The 11,761-nt window shown below is 40.0% G+C and overlaps 1 protein-coding gene across 1 annotated transcript; it reads left to right on the forward strand.

Moving 5' to 3' along the window:
• Positions 1-29: 29 nt before the first annotated feature.
• On the forward strand, positions 30-10,463 carry LOC121377496 (60S acidic ribosomal protein P1-like). The gene is made up of 5 exons (XM_041505506.1): positions 30-221; positions 3,738-3,798; positions 7,576-7,704; positions 8,223-8,282; positions 10,345-10,463. The coding sequence occupies exons 1-5, from the start codon at positions 150-152 to the stop codon at positions 10,356-10,358; spliced, it is 336 nt and encodes a 111-aa protein (XP_041361440.1). The 5' UTR covers positions 30-149; the 3' UTR covers positions 10,359-10,463.
• Positions 10,464-11,761: the final 1,298 nt, after the last annotated feature.

Consider the following 11,761-nt stretch of genomic DNA (forward strand, 5'->3'; position numbering starts at 1 on the left):
TAAATATACGTTTCACGCGCACATGCAACTTCCTTTTTCCTGAATGTGAGGAAACAAGTGCAGTGTTCTCAATTTGAGCTAAGGCCAATCTGGCAACTTGCACTGAAATTAATTGACATCTACCGTTATAACACATACACAATTGAAAAATGGCATCTAATGATGAACTTGCATGCGTTTACGCTGCTTTGATCTTGGCTGACGACCAAGTAACAGTAACTGTAAGTTGATCCAATGGTGATGTATGCCATTTGTAAATCGGGTTTCACCGATGTGTTAATATTTAAAGGGACATTCCAGAGTGTGGTGCAATGTTTTAAGATGTTATCGACTAATAAAATATTTCTACGATTAAACTTACATATTAAATATATTTTCATGTTTAGAATATTAGTGGCTGTATATTAAACGTGTTTCTGATCGTTCTAATATGTTAATTTTATTACCTGAATTTTTTTTTTTCATACGTACGAAATTATTTCCCTTTAAGATAAGACTTGGTCACAACCACACTAAAATCGCTTAACAGTTTATAACATGATAATTTGTACATTTGATGGGTGAGAAGATTTTTGGTCCCTATAGAATTAAATTTAAAATTAGCAGACATTTATTTGTTTTATTGTCTTGTCCCATCCTAGTTCATAAAAATAAACTCGATTGTAAATGCACATTGAGTTTATAGGCCCGGCGCCATTTTCCATTAGCAGATACAGAGCATTTTGCTCGGAACGGAATTGTGGTCGAAATAGCGACTGACACCACGCTGACACCACCTTTTCCCACCCTAATCGTGTAGTGTGATCTTTTTCGGGCATATGCAGACTAAGAAATACTTACTTTGAAACGATCTTCAGTTTGAATTAAAGGAAAAACGACCGACTGTATGACTTGGGGTTTAAAACTTTTTAAGTTATTTTATTAACTTTAATTAATTTTTAGTTTTATGGTTTTTGTTTTATTCATTATGGAACGAGAAATGACTTCACCGATCCTTTTCCACATACAAGATTGTTCCGAGTTTCATTTTCCTCCCATAATGCACCGCGCGTTTTAAACCCAAGTCATACAGTCGGTCGTTTTTCCTTTAATTCAAAGTGAAGATCGTTTCAAAGTAAGTATTTCTTAGTGTCCATATGCTCCAAATAGATCACAGTACACGATTTGGGTGGGAAAACGTGATGACAGTCGGTTTTTCTTTTAGTTTGACCGCAATTCGGATTGAATTCCGTTCCGAGCAAAATTGCTCGGAAGGGCGCTAATGGCGTTGTTCGTCCCCAGGATTAACCTTTGGTAGTGCTTGCACTTGTAGCCAAAGTTAATCTTGATGAACTAGTCCCATCCTACAATTTTGTTTATTTTTTTTGTAAATTTTAATTTTGTTTGGCGTAACAAAAAAAATAAATGGGTTTTGGAATTTATACAACAATCGACTGAATAGGCCCCTATCCCCAACCCAAACTGAGACATTGTCATTTATATAGGGATGAGGCCAAACAAAAAAATAGGTGTGTTTCCGGTCGACCGGACCGTCCCTAGTTTTACCCCCCCCCCCCCCCCCCCGACCCTAATTTTTTTTCCTCTTAAACTGCAAAAAGAAAGAGAAAAAAGAAGTAAAAATAAAAGAGGACATCACCAAACAAGAGTATTTCCTTCCCAGCACATTGTTTACATACTATTATACGATACATTTTGCACATGTAATTCCCTTAGAAAAACATCGAGAAATTATGGAAAAGCTTTTGTAATAGAGTTCCTTCCCCTGATTAGCTACCACCGAACAGCTTGGTTGGTCACGGAAGTAACCGAATGTACGAACATAGCCTTGGTACAGGTTATTTCGATATTTTAAACATCTGTTTATGCCACAAATCCATACATATTATTTATAGATAATGTGATATAAGTACACCCACGTTAAGGAAGAAAGGGAAGGGGAAACAAAAAAAAACCTACCTACCTACCCTAATTTTTTGGGGGATGCAATCAGAAACCCACGTATTTTTTTGTTTGGCCTAATACAAAAAAAAATATTTACATTTGGAAGTTTCACCTAGAACAATTTATTTATTATCGGGGGGAAGCAATTTTCAAATGGAGAGTCCAACTTCCCTGCTTCCACACTGTTTGATCAAATATTGTATCTATATATATATATATATAGATACAATAATATATACTACTCAAAAGAATTTAAGGGTCAAACATTTATAACCAAATAAGTTTCAGTGTGTATTAGATTGATGATGTAAACTACACCAAAAATTTAATTTATTGTTCCATATTTACAAAAAAACCACAAATAAACGTCACTGTATACAAGAAAGTCACATGACATGCTGTCAAAGTTGAAGGTTGTCAAACATGGATTTTACACATTAGAACATTCGTTTAATAGTGTGTGAATCCACCCCTGGCGCGAATACACTCGACACATCGTTGTCTCATGCTGTTGATCAGACGTCTGAAGAACTCTTGGGGAATGGCCTGCCACTCTGCCCTAAGAAGTTGACCCAGATCATGAAGGTTGGCCAGAGGGGCATGGTTATCCCGAACTCTCCTGCCTAATTCGTCCCAGGCGTACTCTATTGGGGCCAAGTCAGGCGAATATGCTGGCCTGGGAGAACCAACGGCCGGATAATCTCATCCAGATAGCGGATTCCATTCATATTGCCATCCACCACATAGAGGGGGATCCTGTGGTGGATAGAGATGCCGCCCCACACCATGATGCTGCCACCACCGAACCGGTGACGATGTCTAACGTTAACGTCAGCGAAGCGCTCCCCAGGACGTCTGTAGACACGAACCCGACCGTTGTTGAACTGGAGACTAAACCTGGACTCGTCAGTGAGCATCACTCGACCCCACTGAACACGTTGCCACCGCAGATGAAGTGTGCACCAGTGACGTCTGGCCGTTCTGTGACGTGGTAGGAGTGGTGGTCGAACAGCCTGGCAACGGCAGCGTAGATTATTGGCTCTCGGACGATTGCGTATGGTTTGATCAGACACTCGAGTTCCAGTCGCAGTCCGCAGATTGTCACGTAATCGGCGTGCAGTGGTTGTGCGTTGATGTAGAGCCACATTGGTGATGTAGCGGTCGTCCTCTATTTGTAATGCTTTGGGGTCTTCCCGAACGTGGACGATTTCGAACAGAATTCGTTGCTTGGCACCGTTGCCACAGTCGGCCAATGACACTCTGACTGACACCAAGTCTCAGAGCAACATTTCTTTGCGTATCGCCATCCTGAAGCCAAGCAATAGCCCTTCCTCGATCTTAGATAGTCAGTTGACGTCGTACCATTGTCGAATTTGGAGTGTGCACCGTACACCGTACACGAACGCAAGCTCCAATTATACGGAAATTCAGCATTGGGAACATAGAATACATGTATGCAATGCGTGCAAATGAAGCGCTTTGTGAAAAAGCAAGTTATGGGCACTTAGCAGACCTTTCTCTTTCGCCCTAATTTACGTGCAAATGTAAGCATGTTTTCGCCATTAGAACTAGTCGACAGTGTCAATGACAGTGGATTTTAATTCATTTATGGGTTGCTTAGACCCACTTTCGTCAAAATGGAACAATACCATGCGTGACATTATGGTCTAGCTAATATAATTGACATTCGGAAAATAATGTCGAAAATATCGTCTGACCCTTAAATTCTTTTGAGTAGTATATATATATAATGTGATTGTACTAATTTCGTTTACATTAAATGTTATATTTTTTAGGATGAAAAGATCAACACTATTCTGAAAGTGGCTGGCGTATCTGTCGAGTCTTACTGGCCATGTACGTAGGGTGATGAGTATACTGATTTAAATGTATAGACTGGATCTATAATCCTTTTCTTCTCAGGGCTCACTCTGTCCTTCCAATGCCATATAACCGTAAATAAAATTGAGCGCGTCGTTAAATAAAACATTTCCCACCACTCATTCATTTTGAAATTAACCAATTGCTACTTTTTATTCTAAGTGTGTACAATATTTAGATTTTGGCTGATAAAATATTCCTTAAATCAACCACATTTTAATAATTTTTTCATGGAAATACTCTGTATGATATATATTATTTGAAAATTTACTAAAGTAAAGAAATTTCCAGTGTGAGCTCTTCTCCGGTCAAAGTTGATCAATCCCCTACTTGCAGGACTCCAAATTTGCCAAAAAAATATTATGGCCCAAAAAATAATGAATGTTGGCAAATTATGGTAAGCGAACCACAAACCATGAGCAAGGTTTTAATGTGGAATAAATAGATGCAATACAAACAGTATTGTAATAATAGTGGCTCTGAAGATGATCGCCCCAAATAATAATAATTGGGCGACCAACGCCATTATGTTTTAGTCGCTCAAACGGGACATCGGTTGCATTTGGTGACCTGGTCACAGGCCGTTTCGAGCTCTGCTACTGGTCCAACTGGAGGAGACTATAGGCTTTGTCTCCGTCCAGCAGTTTGACCCACATAGTTTTTCCCAAGACATCTTCAACAATGTCAAAGATATTGAGCTGAAATTTGGTATGTAGCTTTGTCATGTACCATTAAAGATCGAGTGACTTTCATGTCTTTATTTACCCATTTTTGGCAGTTGTGCCCTTGAATTGAGGTACCTTCTCTTCTCTCTCTCCTCTCTCGCCGCTGCCCCCTCCCCCCCACCCCCCCCCCCCCCCCCCCCCCCCCCCCCCCCCCCCCCCCCCAGCAGTGCCTCAAATATTGAGCTCAAATTGTGTCGTGTACTATAACAGATCAAGTTTACCTTTTATGGTGAATTACTAATTTGTCACATAATTATGCAGGGCGCAGTACTGCGAGTGAAATGCTAGCCTATGCAAGTGAAATTCTGTTATGGCGATTTAAATTTGTAAAACACTCTTTTTGGCGAGTAGATTATTTTGTTAGAATCAGGCTGTCACTGCCACACATTTTAGTTTACTGCATTAGTCCGATGACGCATATATTGACGATCGAAACTTTAAACACACACTTCCAATAGTAGGTATGTATATGTATACATATACATATACTCTTCAAAAAAAGAAACGCAAAAGGGTACAAATGGGTTATAACTCCGATTTTATGTTTCCTACCGATTCATGCTTTGTGAATATATGGTCATTGCATGTCCCAAACACATTCCCACGGTTAAATTCGATAAAACGTAGCTACTGTACAATAAAGTTCCAAAATGTGAATATTCGCAAAAACGCAGCCACGTGCAAACCATGTCACCACTGCACGTGCGTTGTCTGCACGTGCAACATGAACACCGACAGTATAAAAGTGCAGGGTGTTCGCTTGCCTGGCCGACAGTTGACAATCCAGGACATGCCACGTCTCAGTGAACCGCAGAGAAACAATGCCATCGGCCGACTAGACGCAGGCGAATCCAGAACGGCCGTTGCCAGGGCATTCCATGTGTCCCCAGGCACCATCTCCAGACTGTGGGACCGTTACCAGCAACATGGATCAACACGTGACCTCCCTAGATCCGGTCTACCACGGGTCACTACCCCCGGGCAGGACCGCTACATCCGGGTACGCCACCTTCAGGAACGATTGACTACTGCCACCTCCACAGCCGCAGCAATACCAGGTTTGCGCAGGATATCCGACCAGACCGTACGGAACCGCCTACGTGAGGTAGGAATTCGTGCCAGACATCCAGTTCGAGGTGTCATCTTAACCACAACATCGTCGACTCCGACTGCATTGGTGCCAGATTCATCGACAATGGCCTCAACTGCGATGGAGACAGGTGTGGTTCAGTGACGAGTCCCGATTTCTGCTCCGACGTCATGATGGAAGATGTCGCGTGTATAGGCGTCGTGGTGAACGTTATGCGGCAAACTGCGTGCAGGAAGTGGACAGATTCGGCGGAGGTAGTGTCATGGTGTGGGCATCCATCTCACACACTGGCAGAACTGACCTGGTCCACGTGCAGGGCAACCTGAATGCACAGGGCTACATTGACCAGATCCTCCGGCCACACATTGTTCCAGTTATGGCCAATGCCAACGCAGTGTTCCAACATGACAACGCCAGGCCTCACACAGCACGTCTCACAACAGCTTTCCTACAGAACAACAACATTAATGTCCTTCCTTGGCCATCGATATCACCGGATTTGAACCCAATTGAGCATCTATGGGACGAGTTGGACCGACGCCTCCGACAGCGACAACCACAGCCCCAGACCCTGCCCGAGCAGCAGCCTTGCAGGCCGAGTGGGCCACCATCCCCCGGGACGTCATCCGTACTCTGGTTGCTTCAATGGGCAGGCGGTGCCAGGCAGTTGTCGCCACACCCGGTATTGACTCCAGATGACCTTGACCTTGGTGGTGTGTCCTATCACTTACTCACAATGGACTAGAGTGAATTGTGAACAATCCTGCAACAGTTGGTAATTATCGGACTCACCATTCAATAATTAAATCAATTCTCCAAATGTTACGACAATGTGGTTTTGCGTTTCTTCTTTTGAAGAGTATATATAGATAAATACATGTATATACACATATATAAATAAAAATGATTTTGTGCTGTTTGCGAACTATGACACATAGCCAAAGTCCGTCAGAGTATTCAAATATCACACACTGAGCTCTTCGGCTGATTTGACTATCGAGGTGTTGTGAATGCTTTAATAACCAGAATTGGAAAGCCTAGACACATCGGGGTTTTGAGCTCTCACGAAGCCGTAGACCAATTGCTTCGTAGCCAGTTTATTTGTGCCTAATATTAAGCTAAATATTGCATGGTGGGAATATGTTAAATAAATAAAAAGCTCTTGGGATTTGTTTTTCTTCTACTGTATTGTTGGTACTGATAGTATACTGTCGGCAAAAATAAATAAAATACGTCTTGGTTTCGGTAAATGTAGCCGTCCGTACACTTGTGTGAATTACGTAACCCAATTAAAAAAGTGTTTACAAAGCGAAGTAGAACAAAAGTACTGGTAATAAGAATTACATGGATATAGATTTGTTGGGTCCAGTAGGGGACTCGTTGCTTTAGCAGTACAGGCCACTGAAAATTGCGAGAGCGATAGTTTCGTTCAAGGGTTGGTTGCATAAGTATATTTTTTGCGTAACGCCCATAAAATTTGACCTCATTTACATGGTCACGACGGGTTACATAAAAAAAGAAATGGCTCACCCAAGTTTGTTTTTGCGTAACCCAGAGTAAAATCATTTGTATAATCCGTCGCTCTTGTAATTTTCAAAGGCAGGGATTGGTGATTTAAAAAATTTACTATCCACAATTAAAAATTCACTAGCCTTACTGTACTTTTAATCTAATACAATTTTACTAAATAATAGTAATAATCAGATATGTCGCCTAAAGAGGAAGATAGAGCTTAAAAACACTAACATGGCGTGGGGGGTTGGGGTGGTGACTGGATATTTATATTTACAAAATAAGACTTCACTGCAACATTTGACAAATGTTTTTCACTACCCATTGGGCATGTAGTAGTTATCTTGGGATGCTTGTTGGTTTTGTATTGGAGTCTTACATGTACAAGTTTCAAGTTATTCACTTGTTTTTATTTTGTTTTCGTAGCTCTGTTTGCCAAGGCTCTGGATGGCATCAACGTGAAGGATCTGATCACAAACATCGGCAGTGCTGCTGGCTCCGCCCCCGCAGCCGGTGCTGGACCTGCTGCGGCCGCCGCACCCGAGGCCAAGAAAGGTACTGGGCATCTTGGGAGGATTACAATGGAATTTGTTTTGTGGGGGCACGTAGCCCAATGGTAAAGTGCTCGTTAATGCGTGGACGGTTAGAGACCGATCCCAGTCGTTGGGCCCATTGGGCTATTTCTCGCTCCAGCCTGTGCACCACAACTGGTACATCAAGGCCGTAGTATGTGCTATCCTGTATGAGATGGTGCATATAAAAGATCCCATGCTGCTAATCGAAAAGAGTAGTGGCGACACGGGTTTCCTCTATCAATATCTATGAGGTCCTGGAGGTCTGACGCCATATAACCGTAAATAAAAATGTGTTGAGTGCGTTGTTAAATAAAACATTTCTTTCTTTCTTTCCTCCCTTCTTGAGAGGATTGCAGTGAAAGTTTTGTTTTGTTTAACGACATAAATTAATCAATGTGCTCTTGTTGTGTCGTTAAACAAAACAAACTGTTTTATGGGTGTGTTGTATTTATAATCTGTATTGGAGTTCACTTGACATTTTTAGTTTAATTTTTTCAGAAGAGAAAAAAGAGGTCAAGAAGGAAGAGTCTGAATCGGAGGATGAAGATATGGGATTTGGTGAGACTTTTTGTCAGCTCAGTCTTGATTGTCGTTTCAATTAATCTTCCAGGGCTAGCTCTGGGTCGGCAGAAAATTACACCAAATTAACGACTAATTTTTTTTTGTGCAGAAACCCAAGTTATTTTCTACCAAAATATCATTTATTTCATAAAATTATTTCACCAAATAGAAATAAAATTCGGCAATTGTTTTTGAAATTCACAATTGGCGAATTTTGCAAGTGACAGAGCTAGCCCTGATCTTCATTTAGTTTTTGTTGAGTAATTTGAAATGTTCTTTAATGTGCGGATTTATCGGATATGATGTTTTGAAATGGTCTTTAATGTGCGGATTTATCGGATATGATGTTTTGAAATGGTCTTTAATGTGCGGATTTATCGGATATGATGTTTTGAAATGGTCTTTAATGTGCGGATTTATCGGATATGATGTTTTGAAATGGTCTTTAATGTGCAGATTTATCGGATAAGATGTTTTGAAATGGTCTTTAATGTGCGGATTTATCGGATATGATGTTTTGAAATGGTCTTTAATGTGCGGATTTATCGGATATGATGTTTTGAAATGGTCTTTAATGTGCGGATTTATCGGATATGATGTTTTGAAATGGTCTTTTATCTTAAACATTAATTTTGTCTGCCAAAGTAACTTGTATTTGATTTTTATGTCGTTTTTAAATCACTGTTTTGTATAAATTAAAATATTGTCCAGGGAACATTTTGTTTAGTGTCGCTTAGCGATTCACTATGCAAGTTTCAGACTCTGCTAGCTCTGGCACTCACCAAATTAGCCAATGGCAAATTTTTGAAAGTAGTTGGCAAATTTTGTTTTAATTTGGAAAAAATAAAATTGCATGTAAAAATTGACATTTTTCAGAAAGTAACTGGCGATTTCTGCAATTTTTTAACTTTAATAGACAATTTGGCGAAACAGTTTGCTCACCCAGAACTAGCACTACAGGATTGCTAAACAATTTTAAAATGTTAACAGAAGTTGCTAATCAATATGCAAATTAACTAGACATATCGCTAATCAAAGATTTTGAAAACGAAATGTTCCCTGTTGACTTCTATTGCATGTGCCTAGTTTTATATAATCTCTGGTACCCCCTTCATTGTATGACTAACAAAGTATTTTTCAACCTAGTTATTTTGCATCAAAATGTTGATTATTACATTATTTTGCCAGTTTTAAAAAATTTTGCAATTGGTGAATTTGTCTAGTCTGTTGTGCTTTATGGTGTTGCTGAATATTGTATTTCAGAAAAGCTTCTTGTAAATTTAGGCCATGCAGGAAAGATTTTGTTCAGGATCACATGGAAATTTTCAGAGTTGGCTAAAATCTAAATTCAAAAATGTTAATAGTTACTACTCTGTTTTCAACTGATCACTAACCGTCGGGGGTGGGACGTAGCCCAGTGGTAAAGCGCTTGCTTGATGCACGGTTGGTTTAGGATAGATCCCCGTTGGTGGACTATTTCTCATTCCAGCCAATGCTCCACAACTGGTGTAACAAAGGCTGTGGTATGTACAATTCTGTCTGCGGGATGGTGCATATAAAAGATCCCTTGCTGCTAATCGAAAGGAGTAGCCCATGAAATATATCTGAATGGTACTTAACCGTATGTCTGTTGCCATATAACCGTAAATAAAATGTTTTGATTGCATTGTTAAATAAAACATTTCCTTCCTTCCTTAAATAGGAATTAACGCTTCACCCAGCAGTAAATTACAAACGTTTGACGTATACCAGAGTTTTCTCCCTTTCATAAAAAGCAGACTGCTGACTTTTATTTTGCATGATCGGCGTCGTGGTTAAGCCATCAGACATGTCTGACGCCATATAACCGTAAATAAAAAATAAAAGTTGTGCGTCGTTAAATAAAGCATTTCCTTCCTTCCTTGCCAACTGTCGCTAATTGAGCTTTTTAAACAAAAATGTCCTGCGTCATAGGTTGTCGATTGTTTGACTAACCTTTATGGGTAGTAGTATTTGCTAAATTAGGATGTTTTTTTCTTCTATGCAAGTCTATTAATGTTGTCCTTCTGTTTGTTTCTAGGTCTGTTTGATTAAAATGCTGATGACAAATCATCTTGCAGAACACGGGAGCAGAAATACCTGATGGTACATGAAACACATGAACATTATGGCAATTAATAAAAAAAAAAAAAAATGTTACATTTGTGTTCAATTTTTTGTGTGGGTTTTTAATGAATCTTTGATAATTTTGGTAGTGATGTGACTGTTATGCCTGACCCCTTCAATTGCAATCTGCAATGCTGTGGAGTTTATACTTCTCCATAGTACCTTTTGTGCCCAGTGGTAAAGCGCCCGTTTGATGCACAGTCTGTCTGGGATTGATCTCCATTGGTGGGTCATTTGGGCTATTTCTCATTCCAGCCAGTGCACCACAACTGGTATATAAAAAGGCAGTGGTATGTGCTATCCTGTAAGTGGGATGGTGCATATAAACTCCTTAGCTAATGGAAATGTTCCAAGATTCCTCTCTAACATTGTCAAAATTAGCAAATATTTCGCATCTCGATAGCCGATTTTTAAATCCATGTGTTCTTGTGTCGTTGAACAAAACTAAACGTAGCTTCTACTGTTTTGGGTTTTTTAAAATGTGTTTGGCATACATTTTCTTAATTAGATTGTTCGTATACCACAAGTACAGTAGACTAATGGGATCAATTGTATGGTGGATCCAAATTGATCTGCAATTCTCATGTTTCAACACTAGAGTAGTTAAAAGTTTGGCTGTTCGGTTTTAATTCTAATTATAAATGTTTAGGGTTTTTTTTTTTTTTTTTTTTAACGAATTTCAGTCCAGGGGCAGATTTAAAATTTGGGTGGTGCATCTGGAGATTTTGAATTGAAAGTGCATTATTGCATGGCACATTATCTAGGTGAGAATGAAAAGAATGCACATTTCAATTCTTGCTCTTGTCGGTGTGGTGGGTGGGACGTTGTTCTGTGGTACAGCGCGCGGTCTGTCTGGGATCGATTCCCGTCGGTGGGCCCATTGCCAGTGCACCACGACTTGTACCCTGTCTGTAGGATGGTGCATATAAAAGATATTTCTGCTGATAGAAAAATAGTAGCCCATGAAGTGGCGATAGCGGGTTTCCTTTCTCAATATATGCGTGGTCCTTGACCATGTTTCCGACGTCATATAACCGTAAATAAAATGTGTTGAATGCGTCGTTAAATAAAACATTTATTTCTTTCTATCCTTCACCACTTGTGTTTACTACATTGTCCGTGGTTTCCGAGAGAAATGGGGGAAAATGTGGTGGGCTCTCTTGAAGACACCAAATTGTCAAATCTTTGACATCCAGTTGTACATGATTAATAAATCGATGTGTCCCAGTGGTGTCGTTAAACATTACAAACTTTTAACTTTATGCCCCAGCACGAATATGTTGGGATGTTTTTGTTTTTTGTTCAATCTAGCGTGCCACTAGCAAAAGTGA

Source organism: Gigantopelta aegis, chromosome 7, assembly GCF_016097555.1.
Source record: "Gigantopelta aegis isolate Gae_Host chromosome 7, Gae_host_genome, whole genome shotgun sequence".
In the NCBI taxonomy this organism is placed as follows: Eukaryota; Metazoa; Mollusca; class Gastropoda; order Neomphalida; family Peltospiridae; genus Gigantopelta; species Gigantopelta aegis.